General features: G+C 39.0%; 2 protein-coding genes and 1 long non-coding RNA gene across 3 annotated transcripts in view; 2 read left to right on the forward strand and 1 right to left on the reverse strand.

Moving 5' to 3' along the window:
* The first annotated feature begins 2 nt into the window (after positions 1 to 2).
* FAM162A (family with sequence similarity 162 member A) lies at positions 3 to 7,596 on the forward strand. The gene is made up of 5 exons (XM_031610298.2): positions 3 to 163; positions 1,156 to 1,281; positions 3,459 to 3,567; positions 6,009 to 6,117; positions 7,344 to 7,596. Exons 1-5 carry the CDS (start codon positions 148 to 150, stop codon positions 7,437 to 7,439), a joined length of 456 nt encoding a protein of 151 aa, XP_031466158.2. The 5' UTR covers positions 3 to 147; the 3' UTR covers positions 7,440 to 7,596.
* A 2,392-nt stretch (positions 7,597 to 9,988) lies between these two features.
* LOC149919769 (uncharacterized) lies at positions 9,989 to 17,800 on the forward strand. Its single transcript, XR_016470382.1, has 3 exons — positions 9,989 to 10,075; positions 12,279 to 12,346; positions 17,717 to 17,800. It is a non-coding gene; the product is annotated as an uncharacterized LOC149919769 (long non-coding RNA).
* The window catches only part of KPNA1 (karyopherin subunit alpha 1), a 52,254-nt gene continuing 40,237 nt past the window's right edge, over positions 10,092 to 22,108 (reverse strand). Inside the window, exons 12-14 of the mRNA XM_031610295.2 lie at positions 16,497 to 16,624; positions 15,541 to 15,719; positions 10,092 to 14,145 (exon numbers count right to left, since the gene is read on the reverse strand). Coding sequence (XP_031466155.1) covers positions 13,958 to 14,145; positions 15,541 to 15,719; positions 16,497 to 16,624 — 495 coding nt within the window. The 3' untranslated portion in view covers positions 10,092 to 13,957. The remainder of the gene's footprint in view (positions 14,146 to 15,540; positions 15,720 to 16,496; positions 16,625 to 22,108) is intronic.

A 22,108-nucleotide genomic window follows, 5' to 3' on the forward strand; every position in this document is an offset into this window, starting at 1 on the left:
AGGGCGGGCGGCCCCGAGGGGCGGGTCGGCGGCCACGAACGGGCCCCGCGCGTCCCGCCGCCCACCTCCAATCGCGGGGCCGGGGCGGAGCGCTGCGGAGCGGTGACATTGAGGGGAGCCGCGCAGGGCCGGGCGGCGGACAGCGACATGTGGGGCCGTGCCGGTGAGTGGCCGACCCGGCGCGGGGAGCGGAGCTGCGGGGGTGGCTGCGTTTCGCCGGGGCCGGGCGGGCGTCCGTCCTTCCTTCGCGCTGGGGGACGCGTAACGCGGTGCTCGGCGCCTCCGAGGGTCCCGGACAGGCCGTGCGGGTCCCTGCGAGCGCCGAGGTGCGGGGCCTCCGGGCTGAGCCGCAGACGGGAGAGGAGCGGGCTGGTGTGTCTCGTTGTTGCTGATCCTCTGAAGACGTTGGACGCTGCTTCATTCGGGAGGGCATTGATCCCTTTTCCCCCAAAGAGAAGACATTTTCCTTCATAAAGAAGAAAAAATGCAATTTATTTTACGTGCCCTTTTATCTTCCAGGTTTTTTTTGTGTGTGTGTGTGTGTGTGTGTTCTTTTTGTTTGTTTGTTTGTTTTCCCCTCGGAAATGTTTCGTTAATGAATACATTAAGACTTTCTTCAGAGCGTTTTCATACATTTTCATACGTAAGGTGTTTTGTCCGCTGCACCACAAAGCGCCCGTCCCAGGTCCCAGCTCTGTCACTGGGAAGGACAAGGTGAATAAAATGTGGGTGCACAGCACTTGGAAGAGTGCTGCCCAGGGCAGAGCGTGTGTCCGAGTAGATAAGTTCCTTGAAGCGGTGTTATGTCTTCTGCTGTAGAAACTGCTCACAGGCTGTAACCGGTCACTCTTGTTGTTCTATATATGCTTAATAGACAAACTCAAGTGATATATTTTAGAATTTGTAAAATTGACCTTAATTTCTTTATTAGATTCTGATCGTTTATAGAGCCATCTTTAATTTCTCTATTAGATTTCATGGATTATTATATCTGCAATTTCCTTCATAGCATTAGATTTGTACCTACTGTTTTTATTTCTTGTTTTCTCTTGGGGCCAGGGGGAGGAACAGCCTCCTACCTAAAAGCCAGCCTTCACACTGCTTAAGGTTCTGAGCTAGACCTAGCCCCTGTGTTTCCTCTGCTTTCTCTTCCAGATAAGGCTGTTAAGCTGCTGGAAAGAAACATTCCCTCCTTTCTGAGGATGAGTCGGGGAGTGGGGCCGAAGGTGAGCAGGAGGCTCTGCAGCAAACCCCAGGAGGAAAGTCCAGTGCAGCCAAGGGGTAAGTTTGTGATAAAGACTATGCTATGTTCCTTGCTGTCAACAGTTTAGCTACCAAGGCTGCAGTCATCTGAACAACCTGCTTTTGTGAGAATTAACTCTTAATCTTTAGACTGAAAAACTGAGCATTAAAATTGGCAGCAAGATCTTGTGTTTCTTTTTTTAACAAAGCCAAGAGGCAAATTTTCTTCTTGTGACAATAACAGCTTCTGCTTTGTAGTAGGTCATTAATGTCATATTTGATGTACGGCCCTATACTGTGAGGCTCTTCAGCTGGAACTGACTGTTCAGCACTAACACAAACAGGGTTTAGGAAGGCTGTACCAGCTAAATACTTCTGCAGTTTTTCGTAGTAGAACCAGCTCCAGCTACTCACAGACCTGAACATGCCCTGCAGGAAAGAATCTGAGTTATTGGCTCAATTCATATTTAAAGATGGAGTGGGTCAGATGGGGTCATGAAACACTGCAGATGAGACAGTTATGATGCACTATCAGATGCCTGTGTTACTGGTTCCCTTCTTGGCCTATTGGTGCTAGATCAAAGCAGTGTACCGATGTGAAGCATTTTGCATAAATCTGTTTAAAATTAAAAAAAAAACACCAAAAAACCAAAACACATCTGCACTGGGTGAGACCAAGAATCTCTTTAACAGTGTCGTGTCTCTGGTAGTGGCCAATAAAGGGGCCACTACTTTTGTAGGAACTAAAAGGAATAGTGATGGATAGCAAGGATCTAAGTATAAGTGAAACAGGGCACTGTCCCTACACTTCTGTCCCAGAGACAGTGTCTTCATGTTTAATGATCCTTGCTGGATTTTTGTTTTGTAAATTTGTGGAGTATCTTGAGGCTGAAACTATTTTTAGCATCCACATCCTCTGGGAAGGGGTTCCTCAGCTGAACGGCACTGTGAGAAAATATCTACTCCTTGTATTTGTTTCTGAATCTGTCATATGCTGTTTTTCCTCTGTTCTTAATTCAGTACTCTTTCCAAAACAGGGCAATTGTGGTCCACATTCGCAGCATCTCCTGCAGTTCTGGTACTCTTTGTTGTGCTGGAGGGGTATTCAGTTGTTGCTTTTCCAGGGTTTTGGTGTAATACGGTGTTTGTTCTGTGGTGGCCACTCCACACGTGTGATCACCCTTAGCGATCTTCTCTTCTCATTGCAGTCCAACTGTTTTTGAGAGAAAGGCTCAATATTTCACACGCTTTTCAGAATGCTGGAGTTGTGTTTTTGTACAGTAACAAAGTAACACTTTTGTTGTTGCTCATTGTTCCTTTCCTTATCATTGCTAATAATACTGTCTGCCTTATTGTTGTTGAACTTTTCCCCAAACTTCTTTGAAATCCCAAGGACTGCTCATCAGCAATAAAGGTTAGATTAGAGTTTATCTTTCATATGTGAACTGGAAGTGCTTCTTATTTATATACATGGAATTCTATTTGCCCTGCCACTGACTCAGGACTCTGAAGGTCTGCAGCTCTTCTCATGTATCCATCTTCTTTATGGTTCATAATAACTGAGTGTTGTCAGCAAAATGTGTATCCACACCACTTCCAAGGTCTTTAATGAATCCACCAATTCATTTATGAATCCATACATCCATGCAGAATCCATCCCATCCCATTATTTTTTTGTTTGTTTTGTAGGCTAAGATTGTAATGTTACTTAAGGAAACCTTTCCCTACTTTATTTTGAGTGTTTTGTATATGGAGGTTGAAAGCCTGAGATGAAAATTAAGAATCTGGTCTTTGCTTATGATCACCTGGTTGTTTATGCCTACAAATAGGATATCTCTGACTCCCTGAAAAAATTCTTCTATGCTATGGAGCAGGATATCAGCTTTTCTATAGCAGTTCCATTTGTTTTCTTTGAACTAATTTAATAGTAGTAGAAATATTATCATCTCACAGTTTAGGAAGCTTAGATGCTGGAGCAGGTTCTGCAGATTTAAAGCTGCAGAAGAGAGGCCATGAACAAGATTTGGCTTTCCCAGCTAAACTGCCCTCAGTTTAATTCATGTTCAGAGGTTTATTCATCTGACCATGCAATAACCTTTTTGTTTTGTAACCAACTCTTGCAATTGTACATAAAATTCTGAGTTACTCAATCTAACTGGTTAGGGATTCAGCTTTTCTTACTGTCTTTTTTGGTTGGTTGGTTATGTTTATTGTAGGTCGGCCTGTTTTGCGGGTGCCTGGACACAAGCCTACAGAGTGGGAGAAGAAATGTTTGCTGTGGGCAGGCCATTTCAAGAAGCCAGAGGATATACCAGAGATCGTCTCGTAAGTGCCAGTTTCAAAGCTGAGAAATTGCCTACACAGGAATAAGTTACCTGAATGCAATTCCAAAATACCTTTTCTGAAGGAGTTTCCACAGCTGAAAATTCATATGCTGCTGTGATTGTATCATCTTGTTGATGAGATTATGTGACCTGGAGAATTCTGTATTGCTGAGATGATTTAGATGTAAATCATCTAGATTTTTCCTGAAGGGATGGCCAGTGTCTATCAGTTTCATTAGAAAAACATCACATTTTTATTCATCCAATCAAAAAACATCTTTGCAAATATTAGCATGACCTCCTAATGTTTTCCTTTACATGTCATAGCCTCCTATTGCATACAACTTTCTTGATATAGCCATAAAATAATTGAAACTCACGTAAAATATTTATTAATGAATGTCTTGAGGGCAGAGGCAGAGAGCAAGTTTCCCCATTGCTGCTGGAATCCAAATGTTACTGCCTTAGTCCCTGTGATATAGAAGATAAAACAGGATGTTCTAGTATACCTATCTAAAATGAAGATCAAATTTAACAAAAGCAATTTTTAAAAATGCAATTATGAGTTTAAAAAAGCATTTCCAGTGACATTTAAAAGGGAATTCTTGGCTTTGTTGAGGGAAATAATTCAGCCAAAGTTGAGAAGGGGATCAAGAACTAAAAAATTACAAAAGCTTGTTTGCCTTTTCTAATCTGAGTAAGGTTGAGCTGTAAAGGCACGTGATTATAATGGTACCTTGCAAGAGATGATTGTCAAATGTAACTAATTTGTTAAACAAAATAAACACTATGTTACTGAATTGCTTTTAAAATGAAAGCTATGTCCAGATGACTGGCTCTTCCTCTTATATAGTGTAGGACACCCAAGATACTTCAAAAACTAACTAGTAAATTGTTAGATCTACACATTACATCTTAAATGTATCCTGAACCCAAGTTGATCATCATAGATGATTTGTAAGAACGAGTAACCTGGAAGCTAAATTATTAGCTTTGTGCTAGATCACTGTGTTCTCTATGATCAGAATTTTTTTTCAGATCAGTACTCTGAAACGGTGACCAAACCACTCTTGCACTCCTCTTCAAAGGGAAGACCAAAAGCTTTTCCGTTCTTATGTCCCATGTGACTTATCATGCCAAACCACTGTGAATCCTTTCCTTCCAAATATAAGGGTTAAAACATGATACAGGATTCCACATTCACTCATGTTTGTGTACAGTGTTAGTATCTCAGTCCTGTTAATTCCTCTGTCTGTTAGCTTAGCGTATAATTATTTTGTGCCATGATGTTGATGCTTTTCAATTCATCTATAATTTTATAGTATGCCAAATTTAATCAGTAGCATATTAGAATTCCTTAAGAAGAGAGTCATCCACTCTAAATTCTGCAAGAAGAGTTAAATATATAGGAGTGGGGCAGTGGTTAGTGTGGAAACACATCTGGAAGCGTTACACTTCATTGGCTCTTCTCATATTGATACTCCTAATGCACGCTTTCCATTTACTGTAATTGAGATTTGATTTGATAGAATGATCTTCACAATGTTTGGAAAACTTTAATAGCTATTCCTGTCGTGGAAGATTTCTCTTAGAAAAGATGACTTTGGACAGCTTACAATCCTCCATGCCTCCTTTATTTCTCAGGAAAACAGATTACCTCAATGAAGTCTATTTCTTCTAGCAGGAGGAAAGTTGTAACCACTGGTATTCTACCAAGTCCCATTCAGAATTTCCAGGAGTGTTCTTTTCAGCAGCCAGTGTGAAACTTATAAATAGCTGTAGTAAAGGAAGCCTTCTTTGGAAAACATAAGGCACCATAAATTAAACCATTTTGAATCTCAGGCAAAAAGAATTGCTAAGCTGTGATAATATGCTCCTCTGCTCAGGAAACTCACACAGCTAACATTTTATTCCTTCTGAGAAGTATTTTTTTTAACCATTCTTCTGCTACTGAGGGAACATACATTTTACAGTTCTGGAACACACTGCAGTTCTAATGTGGATAAGGTACTCACTGTATTCACAAACTTTAGAAAGTAGCATCATAAACCAGCATTAGTAAAAATACCCTTCTCTTGTTCCTGTCTTCCCTGTAGTGAACATACATACAGAGACACTGCAGTGCAGTCAGGTGGTCTAAAAAGGCAATATTCTCTAACAGCTGAATAACTGAAAATTAAAAATATTGTGTGTGGTTCCAGCTTTGAGAGGAACTCCTTTCTTATGATGATTTGCATTTATCCTGAGGTAGCTCTAGAGATCAGACTAGCCCATTCTTGTAAAACCTTGGGTTTATTTATTATTGGTGGTGGGTTTTTTTTGTGTGAAAAGAACAAAGTACTGCTAGTGTAATGCACAGACAGCATGCCAGGAGAAATCACACAACTAGCCCCTGGTTTATTTAGGTCTTCAGTAATGAGTCTTATTTTATTACTTCTTGAGGATTGACGCAATCCGAACAGCACAGACCACTCTGCGGGTGAAGTTCAGCTATGTAATGATTGCCTTGACAATAATGGGATGTATAGCAATGGTGATCAGAGGGAAGCAGGTAAGCATAAATTTTTGGCTGGTGAGTGCAAATGCATTTTAACATAAATTCCTCAGTTCCTCCTTTGGATTCTTAGAACTGTTTGTCCTTCCAGTTCCCCAGAAGGTAATGCTCACTGATTAATTCCCAGGTCTGAAAAGAAAGGGTGTTATCACTGTTAGACTATATACAAAAGTAATCTTTTTCTCCCACTGCCTTCCCAGCCCAGCACAATACATCACACACAATCTCATCTTGCACTTGCAACTCCTTAGTTTCTCAGACAGGCTGCAAAAGTTTGAAAGGAAAAGTAATTTTCTGTTCTGTAAGTCTGATAGACAGGTAAATGTTCCTCGGGCCAAAACAATCCATAGTTAATTGTGTGGTGAACCTATTACAAATCACAGTACCTCTCTATACACTGCAACAGCAAATAGTGTTTCTTCACCCAGACAGAATTCTCAAAGTCTTTAAACCGTGGGCAGTTATGGTGAGCACTAATTCTGTGCTCTTTAATTGTATTAGAAAAGTCTCCCTTTACTCTTAATGAAACAATTTTTTTTCCAATTACTGTTTAATTGAAAAAGCTGTATATTTAATAGAAAAGCTCCCAAGTGCTGTAGACACCTAGCAACCATCCTCTCCCTACTCCTAGGCTGCCTTTCCCTAAAGCCATTCTTCTGATTAAAATGTTTCAGTCTTCTTTCTATTAACATTTCTAGGTAACCTTTAAAACTGAGTCTCAGTGCCAGCACTATAAATTATTGAAGTGATAACACTTCTACTTGTCTGCATTTACTTCTCAAAATATAAAAGGATGCATCATTGAAATGGATCAGTGGAAAGGCTTCTCCTAGGCGTTAGCAGAAGAAATCAAGGACTAACAATTCCCAGAAGTTATTCCTCTTAGGTTCACAGAGTATGAAAACAAACACTGGAAAAGGGGACAACTGCTTTGGGACCTTAGTTTTCACAGCAGCTGTAATCTATTATACTTAATTTTTTGTTTTCAGTACCGAAGATTAGTATGAAATACTGACTATAAGCACAGAATACATCTGCTAGTGCTATTAACAGAGGGGCTTAACTTATTCCCAGAGAAATAATGAGTTTAAAGTAGAATTATCTGGAACTCTCTCTTTTCCAGATATTGCCTTGGTAAGGTTAGGCCAGATATCTTGTAAGCAATTCATCTCTGTTGCCCCTTAAGTGACACTTTCTACTTATGCTTTGTCATTATTTTGTAGGCTGTAAAAAGGCACGAATCTCTTACAAGTATCAACATGGAGAAGAAAGCTCAATGGAAGGAAGAAGCTACTCAGAGTGCATCTGCTAAACCTTAGAGGAGAAAAGGAAGAAACCAAGAATGGAGGAAGAAAAGCTGATGTCCTTTTCAGCTCCTTTTCAAAGAGTTGCATCATTTTTGTGTTCAGCATCTGTGTTCAAGAATGAATGCATTATCCTGTAATCATTAAAAACAAACATCTGTTTTCTTCCTGATACCTTTTCTCCAAACACTTTGTCAATGCATGTAACTTTATTTCATTCATTAACTGTATTTCATTCATTACTACAGTCATCCACTATCGCTGACTGCTCCAGCTCCCTTCAGAAAAAAAAATATATGTATCCTATATTTACAGGCTCTCTAAAACTTTCTGCATGAGAGACCAATTATTAGGCAAGTCCTTGACTTGAGAGAAATTGTATGAACTACATTAACACTGTCACAGTGATGAGAAGTTATTGGAAAGCTTGCTTACTTATTCTAGGTCCAATATATTCTCGCCTTCTTTTGCTAAAAAGGGGAGAGGGAATGATAGTGAAATAGCATTCTGAAGAAACAATGTGTTGTAAATAACAACCATGTTTTTTTGTATTTATTTATTTATTTTTAAACACCGAGTTGGCAGTGAGGTAAGAGGAAATTAAAATTAAGTATTTTAAAGAATACTGAGCATCAATTTCAACCTGTGCTATCCAGTAGTCTACTTAGAGGAATATGAGAAAGACAGTCAAGCATTTCTGCTCTCTGGTGCCAAGTTTTTTTTCAAAATTTACTTGGATTTATTTGCATATTTTTCCTTTACATTGCCATCTGTGCTTTCATGATGCTAGCCTCAAGTTTCAGAAGCAGACCCCCTTCCTAATAGGTCTGTTTCTGGCATCATCTCAGAAGAGCTGCATACTGTTTGTGCTAAAGAGCATTCAGCAGTTGGAGACCAGTATTTTTTCCTCCTTTCAGTTCAGCAGATTGGGATCATCATGACTGTTCAGATGTATTTTCCCAGGACTGCCTGTTAAGTGGCCTCCAGGGACTCCAGAAACAGAAGAGGCATGTGTTTGACAGATGTAGTTTGCGAATATTTTGTTAGCGTGAGGCAGATGATTTTTCCTGAAACTTTTCTTCCTTGTGCTACTGAAAATTAGCGACATTGCTGAAGAAATTAAAAGTCCTTCAAAAATGCAAAGAAGGATTGTGATTTCTGGTGCAGTATTTTGTACTGTTCTTGACAGTGAGCAAGCACTGTAGTCCATCTTTCTATGAACTGCATTTCTGGTTACCTCTCCTACTGCTGAGATGTAACCAATCAAATACAGCATGCAGTCATTCCACAAAAGCCACAACCAGCAGATGATGCTACGACCCATTATCAGATTCTAAGACAGTCACTGACTGCAAGAATGCTGTCATGCAAGCAGAGCAAGCTCTCACATATTTTCTATTCAGTTAATACCTAGAGGAAGTCATGCTTCGTTCACTGCAGTTATGTGAATGTATCTTTCATGACAGCTTTGGTTGTCACACTATTAAGCATACAGGTGCCTGTGCTTACACTGAATAAAACCAAAGAGGAGAACATCAGCTTCACAGCAACCTGAAAGAATGCCTGGAGAGAAATTTGTGATTTGATCTATGCTTGGTGATGACAGTACCTAGAACTATGCATCTCTCAGAAGCATTCCACTTTCAATAAGCACCTCTGAATGCACCCTTTAACTAGCAGGTATCTCATCTATTTTTGTATATAAATCTTAGAAAGTAACTCACCAGAGCTGCAACATTGATCAGTTTTTCCATTTCAGACAGTATCTATAGTCTTTATGCCCTCTTTTAATCAAAAATTGCACTCTGGTCCAGTAGTTCACCTGAAGCTCCATATCCTTCCGAGTTTGGTATCCCCACAATTTCTGCATCTATGAGAAAACCTGCACATTGCTGCGCACATTTGTGTTTTCTTTCAGTTTCCATGTAGGCTCAAAAAGCCTGAGCATGAGCTTTATGCCACCCTCCAGCTCACTCCTCCAATCAATGCAGGTTTTAGGTTTTTTTTTTTTTGCAAGTAGTTTGGTAACATAAACATTAATCTTTATGAGAGGAATAAAGAAAGAAACAATCACTTTCACAGTGTGATAGCTTCCACGAAAGCATTTCTGAATACAGACAAATGTTTATATACATTAGTCTGGCTGCTTAGGCAGAAATGTGCAGCTTACTGGAGAATACCCTGCACCACCTGATTAGGTCATACTTCTAGCCTATGCTGTTTATAACACTTCACAGTGAAAAAGAACATATTATGAAATGTTGTTCCAAGTTCTTTTTTTTCCTCCCCTTTGGCTAGTCTGAAACACCATTTACTTTTATTCCAGAAGGAAAAACTACTAATCCTACACCATGCACCTTCTTTAACTGTAACTGTTGCAGATATATCTCAGTGCAATGCTAATCTGCCAACTTGAATGCTGCCTCAGAAGACCACACAGGATCCCTACGGACATTGTCATAGTAGTACACAAAGAGATCTTGTTTATTTTCCTACTAAGACTCTGGCATCTGAAGATCTTAATGTTTGCTAGCTAAAATAGACATAGAAAAGTACTAATCACATGTTGTGACAATTCCAGATTGAAAGAAACCATACTGGAAGACACAGGGAATTACTTAAAGCTTTTCAGAGATGCAAGTTGCCCAAAGGTACACCAACGGTCCCAGAAATCCTCAGGGAAGCACAGTGACACATAACCATGAGCATCGTTGCTTTTAGAGCTGGGAGGGGGGGCTGATTCTTCAACAGTCAATGCTGACTGTTGTAGAAATGCAGGGTCAAGAACACACCTGTTTTCCTGGGTCAATGCCTTCCTCTTTCCCTTAAGATTGAGAGACAGGACTTCAACCATCAGTATTTGGATAGCATCAAAGAACAGACACGGAAATAAAGTAACAAGCTAGTCCCCAGGCAGCAGTTGCCTCAAATAATTGTTTTGCCTGTGTGGTGTACTCCCAGAAGCCCCCAGGCACTGGCCCTGCTTTAGTTACTGAAGTTTCAGCAACTTTCTGCCCTACCATCTCATATATCCTGAATGCAAGAGAGCAATCTTGCCTGTCATGTACCACTGGAAACTTTACCAACAGAGTGAATTGTAGCTCGTTCCTGTTTGCTACGTAGCATGAAAGGAACTTCAAACCTTTTTAACAGTTGTTGCTCCTAGTTTTTAGCATCCTTCTTTTAAGTCCTTACAGCAACACTGAGAATGTTCCTGTAAAAAAGTTTCAACAAAGCTGAATATGAAGTTGACATTGTTTCCTCCATTTCTACTCAAAGGTCTCTTTTTATTCCCATGAGAACTATGTTAGCCGTACAGGATCATGCCAGGCAATCAATGGTCAAGTGGTAATGTAAGAGGATCCTCACATTTTTTCAGAATCCTCCAAAAGAGTCCTTTACATGTGGCCCGAATGTTATTTATTAGATGGGTAGGTTACACCACACATTTGGCTCTATCAAAATACAAACAGTTGAATTGCCCTTGGTTTACCAAGTAATTCTGATCAGTCTGTATCAGTAAGCTCTTTCTTTCATAATGCACAAGTCTGTTCTCCCTTCCATACTCATGTAATTTGCAGCCTTCGCTAGAAATTTTGTTTCTTTTCAAGTCATTAGTAAGACTAAATAAAGCAAAGACAAGAACTGGTTGCTGGAAGATCCTGATGAAAATACATTCAATTGAGCACCATTTAAAATCAAATTGAGACCTATGAGTTAGCCACATTTTAATCCATTTAATGTGTGCCACATTGACTTCTGTATTGTTTTAGTTCCCAGTCAAAATATAATGCAGTACCAGTCAAATGCTTTACACAGTGTAAGTATATACAACAACAATATTACCTGTGTCAACCAAGCCTGTCACTTCAAACAAACATATCAAGTTTAAAGATTTATACTTATCTGCTCTGAATTCACATATCCACTGCAAAAGTAACAACACTGGCTAGGCTCCTTACACAGGAAGGCACACCATTCAGCTTAAATGGACTCATTTTTTAATTTGCTCATTTAGAGGCAATTGTCATTTTTCTCTTGGGGGCAGGGGAGGGAAACGCCAATGCACCACATTGTTTTCACTAGCCTGGAAGAGAAAACACTTATATATATAGATATATAGATATGTATATATATACACACATCCGTATGTGTGTATATATATATACGTGTGTGTGTATATATGTATATATACACACAAGTGTATATATACACAGAATATACATATATGAATATACAGAATATATGCACACACACTTCGCTCAGATTTGTTTACAAAATATGTAGCATTTTTATACCATCCAATAAGAGGTAAATGATTTTAAACAAATCTTATAGAAATGACATGTTATTGGAAATTTACACGTAAAAAAATCCAGCACAAAAAAATCCAAAAGCTAAAACAAGATTTTGCTACTAATCAGTGCTTCTATCACCCTTCAAGAAAAGAGAAACACAGTTATTTATATGTGATGTAAAGGCAACATTGAGGGTTTTTGTTTTTAAATTAACCACCAAATTTAACCCCCTAAGATTACAAAGAATCAAAGTTCATTTTACAGATCAAGTGCAGTAAACTAAATGTTCCTTCAGCACAAAGCAGCACTAGAAAATAACTGGGAGAGGGAAGGGGGAGGCCAACCGGCTTAGCTAGGGAGGCAGCAAGTGGCTTCTGCAGCAGCCACATGGGTCAGTCTCCATCCTGAAGCACAGACAGAACCAAAGACTGGATTTAAATAATGATGACACAGAGTTGATGTGTTCAGGCCTTTGCCTAGCTTCTTTCAGCACTTTGACAAGCATTGTATATATTTGTATTACTCTGTATATAGTGGACTGTTTTTGCTTTTGCAGTGGCTTGTCACTGAGAGGAGTCATAAGGAGGATCTTGCAGACAGTTCTGCCACTAACATTTACCACAGGTAATGACACTGCAGATGTCAGAGGCATTTTTGAAATGTTTACGCTGGACAGATGTGTGTTACAAATGTTCCAAATGGCTTGAAAGAACATAGCCCATTGCTGGGGGATGAGGGGGGCAGATAGCCTGGAGAATCCATTGCCTTTACAGAAATGGAACTGCCACTTACAATCACATGGCATCTCCCCCCTTTTGAAGAGTTTGGTGTCCATGTCAGCTGAACTCAGTGAGGAGTGGCCGGCCTTTGCATCAGATGTCTGTGATCCAAGCAGCTTGCGGAGCCAAGAACATGCTGCTAGCAGAAGGGCAGTCTACAGCTGTGGATGACAGCTGTCATGCAGTCAGCAATGCCTTACAGATGTCACCTGTAGGAACCAAGCATTCCATGCTAGTTCACCCGAAGTCCCATAAACAGCAGAAGGAATAATGAAATGAAAGGGCCAGGTGGATCTGGGTGTAATATTAACTATCCTTTGAGCATAGTGTCATTTTAGTTCTTAAATATGAGGCTTGACCAGTAGGACTCTGTTAGGCGAGTTGGAAAGGAAGCTCTTGTCTTGTGAAAATGAAAAGGAGATCTAACACTCCTTGTGCTAAGTTTTACAAATTAAGATTTTGTGTTCAGAAGGTAATTTTTCAGAACTCAGTTCAAGTCAAGCTGTGTAAAAATGTTAAGAGGCAATAGAAATTTCTCAGCCATAACTCTACTACCGAGGACCAGACTTTGTAGCACGAAGTCAGGAAGGGCTGGATTTTAAGGTAGGCCTGGCCGGATTATACTGTGCTGGCAAGCAAAATGAGAGTAGTTTCTCCATTCTAAAAGCTGTTTCAAAAAGTTGTTTCTGGGAAGGTGGTAGGAGCAACCTATTCACAGGTTCCTTTTTGTGGATGGAAAGACTGAGAAGGTACGCAGATCTCCACAGTGGTCTGCAGTCCACATTGAGAGCTCAGTGTTGAAAAGGGGTAGGGCCACATGTGTTCAGTATTCTTAAAAACCAGAAAACACATCCATTGGAGCTTGTTGTTGCAGGGGATAGAAGATTATTCCGTTATTTGTAATGATCTATATTCCAATAGCTCCAGCTGGCACATACAGCGAAGGAGATACATTCCATATGAAGATTTAACACAACTCACACAGCGATCCGAGCAGGCATCCAGATAAAAGTATGGAAAATGAATTCAGCCATGTTCTCAGAAAGTCTGAAAGTCTCCCTGGAACTGCAGGCACACACTGCAGTAAATACATGAGAAAGGCAGCCTCACCTTGGATGCCAGGAGTGCGGGGGGCTAGTGGAGGTGGGATTCTTTTCCTGTAATAGGAGTAGGGAATATCTCAAAAGTATAGAAATGTGCCTCAACCTCATGAAGATGACAGTGGAGAGGTTCAGAATCTAGAGAAGAAGTGTGATTCTGGCAACCCCTTGCCAAGAAGGGGGCATCCTGCCACAGAGAGCCAAAAGTTTTCCAGACGTATGTAAGAGAATGTGCACAAGGCAAGCAAATGAGCGCAAACAGGGTTATGGAAAACACTGAGAGAATCACTCCACAGGTGGCTTGTGGCTCGACAACAGGATTGGCTAGGTAGAGGAGCACACAGCACAGAGGCACCTCAGAGCTGGAAGCCTTCCATGGGAGCCTCACACTGCTGGAAGATGTACTGTTGCTGGCTGAGATCCACCTGTGGGGCAATGCTACTGTCTTCATCCTCTGTTCCAAAGTAGTGCTCAATCAGATCAAATGCCTTCTGATAAATCTCTTGATTCTCATGGCTCTGGAGGAACTCAATTTTGTCGAGGCCTGCAGAGAAACAAAGTGTGCAAAGTTACAGCTTGGTGAAGCATTACAACCAATGATCATATTTAGTCTGTTTTAAATATCACATTCCATCAACTTTTAGAAAAAGATCTGGACATTTTTGTGACATTAGGTGGCTAGGTAATCACACATCTCTGTGGCCAACTATATCTGCACTAAAAGAGCATATGCGTATATCAATGGGGAATTCGTGCTTTGCCTCTCTACTGTATAGACCTAGAAACAAGAAGAGTGAACAACCTCAGTTCAAGTGATCCAGAAGGGAAGGAATCCCTTGGGTCCTTCAGTCTACCAATTTCAGTTGCTGTTAACAGAACAAATACTCAAATTCACCTGGAATCTGTCAGTCAATTTTTCAGAAACTTTTTTTTAAAATTTTATTCCAAAAACATAGTTAAAACTAACTAGTTTTACTGTGCAACTGGCACACATAGAATGACTACATACTACAACCGAATTGACATGACATAAACACACCTTTATAGCCATACAAATTATATATGGATTGCTTGCCTCTTCAGTATTTTTGAAAATATAAGGAAAGCCTGTGAGCTTACACACAGCGAATGCAGAATGGCCCGACAGCACAGTGTGCTAAGAGAACAGAGGATTAAGATCTCATGAAGTAGAGAGCAAGCACACTTACTGTATCCTTCGTACTTGTCCTATGGAAGAGAGGAGCCAGCAGTCCACAAAAAACGCATTAAGAAAAACTCTCAGCATTTTTCAAGCAAGAGTGTTAAATGGTGAGCAATTTACAAGCTCTTCACCTACAGCCTTCTGCTAAGACAACCTTATTTATGTCATGAAAAATGAAATTAAGTTGTTCTCAAAAATACTTAGTTGTACTGAGAAACACTGCTGAGGTGGAGAAACAGATGTACCACACAAGACAGAAAACGTCCAGACTCAGCTGAGAGAAGACATCTGGCCTGTTAACAAGAAAACTAACCTTGAAGAGTAGCAGTACCTCAGAATCAGATGAAACGACTGCAGTAAATACCACAACAATAGCAAAGGAAAGGCAAACCAGTAAGTTGCTGCTGCTGGCAAAATTCTGCAAGGCAGCAGAGAGTTTAGGCCTGAAAACTGTGCAACAGAACAAAGCTCCTGAAGCTGTGGAAGGAACATACTACAAGCTGAATGATACCCAGAAGGCTTCCTCAATGCGAAAGAGACAGGAAAGACCATCTGCATACACTGTCTCAAGCTACATGCAAAAAAAGAAAGTAAATTTTGAAGTACATTGTTGGATGGAAATCTGTGTAAGAACAGTTAACTGTGATAAGGAAATCAATTCAGTCTGGTGTACTGAAACTCTAATGGATCCATGGTCATTGCTTTAAGACCTGCCATCCACAGATGTTTTGCTCATACCATATGCTTCCTCAATAAGAGCGCAGTAAGGATTAATGCCAGCGCCGCTGCGCTTGGATTCCTGCTCTCCAAGCCTCAAGATGTTCTCCAGCCCACTCAGTGCTACTTGCACAATCTTTGAGTCCATTACGGTAAGGAGGTCACAGAGTGGTTTGATGCATCCCAATTCTACTAAATATCTGAAAAACATAACAAACAATTAATCAGGTTCTATGTGAAGTTACAGCAGATATTGTCATTTAAGCATTTAGCGTGAAGGACTAAGAACCAAAACAATCAGATAAAATATCAACTTGATCAGAGAAAACAGAAAAACTACAGACAGCTATTTGTACCTTACCAATTCTGCTAAAACACTGAAAATACCACACACATCTTCTATTTTATATATTTCCTTATGTATAATTTAATTTTCTAGCTTGTATTTATATTACCTATAAGTTTTAAATGAATATTATTAATATGAACTGCATTAATTTGTAACATTAAGTATTTACTTTATACAAAATCGGATATAAGCATAACATACTAGTATAAGAAACAAAAAGAACAATGCATATTATGCCCCAGTTTGAAACTGGGGCTTGGCAGTAGGTCTCTGAGCCATTCCACTCCAGTCTTCTAACATATTTTATTACATTCTGAAATGATCACTGTGAAATGTTTAAGTTTTAATTTTTTTCACACAAGAGAAATGGTTCAATTAATGAAATTAAATATTACAGATGAAATTCCCATGTAATTTCTCTATACAGGAATGAATGTCTCATTCACAACTCAATCCAAAAACGACATCTCTGTGGACAAACACTGGAGGCACACAATTGTACACAGTGCCTGTCAGAACTGTACCGACTCTTTATAGAAAAGTCTTCCAGATTCTAGATTACTAATTTGATGCCCTGAACAAGAACTAGTTCACCCAATTGCACTGACACATTTGTACTATTTCATACTTGATCTGTTCAGCAGAGCCTCCAGATGTTGCATTTGTGATTGCCCAAGCTGCTTCCTTCCTTGTTCGAAACTCAGCCGTTTGCAAAATATTTATAAGAGCTGGAAAGATATGAGCATCAATGACTGTCTGCAAAAAAGAAATGACATGTCAGGGTTATAATTAGAATTAGAAACAAATTCCTTGTGCTGGCCCATTGAATGTCTATGCTCAGGATCACACATTAAACAATGAAGCAAACTTCTTAATGGATAAAAATAAGTTTATAGTTTTACATTCAAAACCCAAATTATCTCTGGGCAAATGATTATTCCAAATTGAACAGATCAGACCTTAATATCTAACATGCCACTTAATTATACTTTGACAGCAAGAGAATGCCATATTTCCCTTACTTTTTCCAGACAGTGAACCAGTCAGCTATTAAGTCAGTAAACCACTAAGTCATTAGGATTCCCTATAAAGAAAAAAACAGTTCACACGCCTGCTTGTAAGACACACTATTTTGATTGGATTAGACAACAGGGCAAAGAAAAAATGTATTTTCAGAACTAAGAATTCTACAAAGCAAGGAAACACCAGTATGTTCCTTCCTGGAAAAAAGACAAAGCTACAGACTGTTTGATATGATGCTTAACTGCATAACCTATCAAACTCATACAAGTCAAATGAGCATTTAGCAGCTCAAAGTTTCCAATAACTTCTGGAAAGAATGCTTTGCAGTAATGAGACAAATGAAACCACTTCAGTAATATACCCACAATAAGGATTTAAAAGCGATCCTTTTCCCAAGGATCACTAAAAGAATCAAGAGCTTAGGGTACATTTTTAAAAAGTGTTTTGTAAGCACATCATCACAGAATTGGTAACAGCAAATTCAAAGCCAAAGAGATTCTTTGCAAGGAGCTCCATAAAGTGGAACAGACTGCATCCAGCATAAAGCTATAGACAGTTCTTTCTTTTACCCTTCCTGCTTATCTGGGCAACCATGCTGCATGAACTTGCAAATCCACATGTGCACAAGTTTTATCAACAGTTCCATGAATAGTCTCCCTTACACAGAATGTATGCTTCTGTAAAGGCAACCTGTGGGCTGCAAGTGAAAACAGTGTACCAGTTTGACAACCATCACAAAACACAACTTAAAGAAATTCAACAACAGAAAGCTCTTTTACATTTGCCTGTTTGCTAGCACTGAAAGGTTTCATATTTTTTTTTTAGATTTGGCGGAAAAAGTGCTGTAAGAGTGAAAAGATTCAACATAGATCCTTTTCCATTTTCCACTGATAAAGGTACTGAGCACTACAGTCTCCACAACTCCACCTTCTGAAAGGACAGTAACAAACACTAGTAAAGAAATGTAAGAAACCCAGATACCATGGTTTCATAACTCTCAAGTATGTCTCCTGGATTCACTGATCAAAATGCAACTTCTCCAGAATCGACAGCAGTATATTTTGAAGGAAAGCCTTAAACAGCATGAGCTTCAGTGTGGTGGAAAAAATAAAACACTAATGAAGAAAATAAAGCATTAAAGGAAAAGTGCTTGCAGCATCTATTATTTTAAAACCTGCGTCTCACAGCCTTTTCTACAGTGGTTATTCTTGAACAAGAATACACAATCATTCCTAGCTCTGATATTTAAAGTGGAAACAACATTCTAGAAGTAGGTCACACTTTCCTCTCAAGTAGATTTATTTACATGATAACAGAGAAATACTGAACTACTGAAATAAATATATTTTTTCTCTTGAAGACAGAGCAAAACCCTTGAGGATTGTGATAGGATGAGATCCTACAACCAAAGATTTTAAAAGTGTTAACTTGAATGACTTTTTTCCCCTCTTACCAGTCTGTGTCTGATATGGAACTATGCTGAAAACTCAAGTAATGCAATGAATATTAAAAAGTGCTCAAGCTCTGTACAGCTTTCAAGTAAAATGAATTGTTAAGGGACTTCAGTTCAGAAACTGGTCCTCGAAAAATCTAAGATGCTTCGGCCATGCATGAAAATAGGTGGGAAACTACGTCTTACTAGCCGCCATAAGGCAAAGGACACAAATATTCTTTCTGAGCAGATGATGTACAGTAACTTTCTTATTTATGTATGCCTTCTAAATATGTCTGAAATTTATAAAGAAATTTGGTAACAGCAGGCCAACAAGATAAAAATTTAAAGAAACACTTCAAAAGAACACATTTTCAGCATCTCACATGGATTTTTTAAATCCAAATTACCATTGTGCTTGCACATAAGAACAAAATATATTAACAACCTGCTTTCAAAAGCAAACGAGCAGATGCACAGGAAAGTATAAACTCTTCATATTTTTTCACCTTTTCAAACTTCCCAGTTGCAGCACTGAGTTCTAGTTTGACTGCATCTGAAGGAAACAATGTGCTTGTTTGTCCTGAAGACAGCACAGTCATTTTTCTGCTGTCTCTCTTTGACGACCTTGCTCAAAAGCCAGGAATAATCAGACCCTCCTTGTCCACTGTCTCAAATGCCACTTGTGTTTCTACAGCACTCTATCACAACTCCCTACATTTAACCCTTAGTTTATGTAGTTGGTCTTCACATGGAAACAAGCTGACATTTGATGGTCTTCCTTAACATCTATGCCCTATATATCTCCTGAAGATGGTTGTACACAGTGCAACACTGAAGATTTATACTACAAATAGAATAAGGAATTTCATTTTGGTTTCATCCTTTTCCTTAGCATTTAAAATAATTGTGTTTGATTTCAGGCTGCTACTAGGCACTGAAATAGCATTTTCAAGATATGTTAACAATCTGTTTTCAGCCCAATAGCTAATGCAGAACCCATCCTTAAAAAGATGAAACTAACACCAAAATTTATGCTCAATTGGATCCCTTCAGATATGCTGAAACCATTCTGACACACAATAGAATCTTGCAGAAAACTAAAACTGAATTTGAGACAAAATCTTAATTTTCAAATTTAATTTCAAACTGAATTGTAATACTCAGCCCTTTAACAAATCTGGCCCTCACTTTTCAAGAGTTTTTGTCTTTTGTTTGTTTTTCTAAAGATGGCACTCCTGTTCTGCAAGCTTCCAATAACTGCTCATCTTAGAAACATTCCATCCTTTTTATTTCTTCTGATCAAGTTTCTTCACTTGATAACAGTTTGTTTTAAAGAATAGAGCTACACAGAAGTGAATTTTTAAAGTTTTATTACATCTGTATCAGTATCAAACCTAACTACTTTATAGCCAGTTAAGGAACAACTCAGCAGTAGTGTACTGTAAATCAGTTCATGAACTGGACAGCACTAGCTGAATTTTCTCCTCTTCATTTGAGTTTCAACAAATAAATTGCATACAGTACGCAAAAATACACATATAGTATGCAAGTGCCTACACATGATTCAGCATGTGTGTGTGAAAGCAACCAAGTCTTACAGTGTGATTGTGTTTTCCTGCTCCTGCAAGCTGCCTCAGTAACTTTAGCAATTCAAAGATTAGAGTCACCACTCTATGTGGCAACTGTGAGTACTGTCCTACTCCTACGCCCTCCTCCTTCAGGCTGGAAATTTCAGTTTACACAGGTTTCACAGTAATTTGCGATGCAGGAAACACTTGAGAGCTCAGCTCTAACCGACTTTTATGTCATTTACACAGACACTAAGCCCATACACTTCAAATTGTTTGTAAAGTAAACTTTTAGATTGTTTACACAAGGTTGCTACCTCTTCTCAGGAAAGAACCTGCAATGTAATAAACAGTACTGTGTTAAGGTGCCTGCAGCTTTGAGTCTCTTCTACAAAAAATACAGTAACATGAACTGCTGAGGTTTTCAGACAGAATAAACGAATGGAAGGTATTCTAGCTCTATGTTCCTCCATATGGTGTGATATATGGATTTACCATACACAGAAGCAAAGCAGACTTTTATTAAAATACAAACTTAAAAATCTCTCATCTGAGTTTTGCTAGTCCCCAGACAAATATGACATTCTCAGCAATACCATATCTTGTTCCTGACTTTTTTTTTTTTAAAGTCCTGCCACTACAAAAGGCACAAAGATTTTAGACCATTGGTGCAAACTATGGCATGGATCAACATAATTTATACTTAAATAACTTCATAGTTTGCCTGTGTAAACAGCAACATTGTATGTGAACTGCATTCTTCCTTCCTACGGCCCCAGTCTTACTGTGGCCTTTACAGACAATTTCTAATAATTCTCAGCTTGCATCCTTATTCAAGTGATAAAAATGCATTTCATTCAGTCTATAAAACTGATACACAAGGTAGCACTTGCTACTCTTCCCCACATCACATTTCAGCAAGGATAACAAACTCCACAAAAAATATGGCACAGATCCAGATGCTACCATGCACAGCCATACTCCATGTTCCAGATGTGAGAATTTAAGGTATATAAGAAAAAGTGGTAAATTTTTTTAACCTGCCAACAGGAGAGAACTCCTATGATATCTTCACTGTCAGATATGGAAGATTGTACCTGGTGTACTGCCTTTCATAGCTTTTCAACAGCTGCGAAGTTAGACAACATTTTCTGAGGCATCTGATAGCCTTTCATACCCTTCAGAAGGGTCGACAGTCAGGATTTAGCTTCATTTGTGCAGTTCTCCTTCTGATTCCCAGGAAGATGTAGTTCCCCTTCTCCCTGACTGGGGAAGCTATCCACTGAAGTACAGCAAAGCTGTATACAAACTAGGAAATTAACAAACAAAAACTATACTTAGTGACAATCAAGACTGCATCAGGATATACACATCCAACCCAAACCTTAAAAGCACAGAAATAAAGAGGGGAAAGACTGCTGTACTCTGTCACACTTTTCTGTTGCCTAAACACTGTTTGATAACACACTCTGAAAGGCTTTCACTTCCACCTTTGGAGGAGAAAAACACACAAATGCAAGCCTCCTGTGTTTTAAACATTAAATACAAGCAATACAGCACTTACTTCCACACATTTCATGCATGTTAACTTATATTGCCTTAACACTAGAAGAAGTTTATTGTGTTTGAGTGAAAATCTAACAGTGATAGACTGTCGTCTTATCTTTTAGAAATGGCAGTGAAAGCCTTTGGAGTGTGCTATCAAACAGCATTATAGACAGTATGAAAGTGGAAATGAATATAAGAGTCATTCCCTCTAACTTTATATTTCTATATTTAAGAGTGGGTGGATGGAGGGAGTGTAATCCAATGCAATCTTAAACACTAAATATAGCTTTGTCTGTTAATACTGATTGGATAAAATACATATTAGATTTACCGAAATATTTCATTTTCTTCTTGTTGTTCAGAAGTGATTCTTAGATTGCGGTTTGAGCACTACCCAAAGTTTCCATAGTATTCTAACACACTGCTCTGGAGCAATAATCCACTCATAAGAATAGCTTATAAGTCACAATAATGTTGTTTACTACATAAAGCAGGTATTCAACTTTCAGGAAAAGCTGAAATTACAATTATTTGCTTTTTGGCTAAAGACTGTGCTTGTTCAAAGTCTAATTAATACAGCAGAAACTGGAATAGATCTGGCTACAGTTTGCTACCTGCAGTAGGAACTATTAAACAATTCAGAACTACTGGGGAAGAAGGAAAAGA

The sequence above is a fragment of the Phasianus colchicus genome, chromosome 1 (genome assembly GCF_987193195.1).
Source record: "Phasianus colchicus chromosome 1, bPhaCol1.hap1.1, whole genome shotgun sequence".
NCBI classification, from domain to species: Eukaryota; Metazoa; Chordata; class Aves; order Galliformes; family Phasianidae; genus Phasianus; species Phasianus colchicus.

Bases quoted from the DNA above. Each gene is read 5' to 3' on its own strand.
- FAM162A (XM_031610298.2), top strand. The intron at 3,568-6,008 runs GTAAGTGCCAGT...TTACTTCTTGAG, and splicing joins GATATACCAGAGATCGTCTC to GATTGACGCAATCCGAACAG. The intron at 6,118-7,343 runs GTAAGCATAAAT...ATTATTTTGTAG, and splicing joins TGGTGATCAGAGGGAAGCAG to GCTGTAAAAAGGCACGAATC.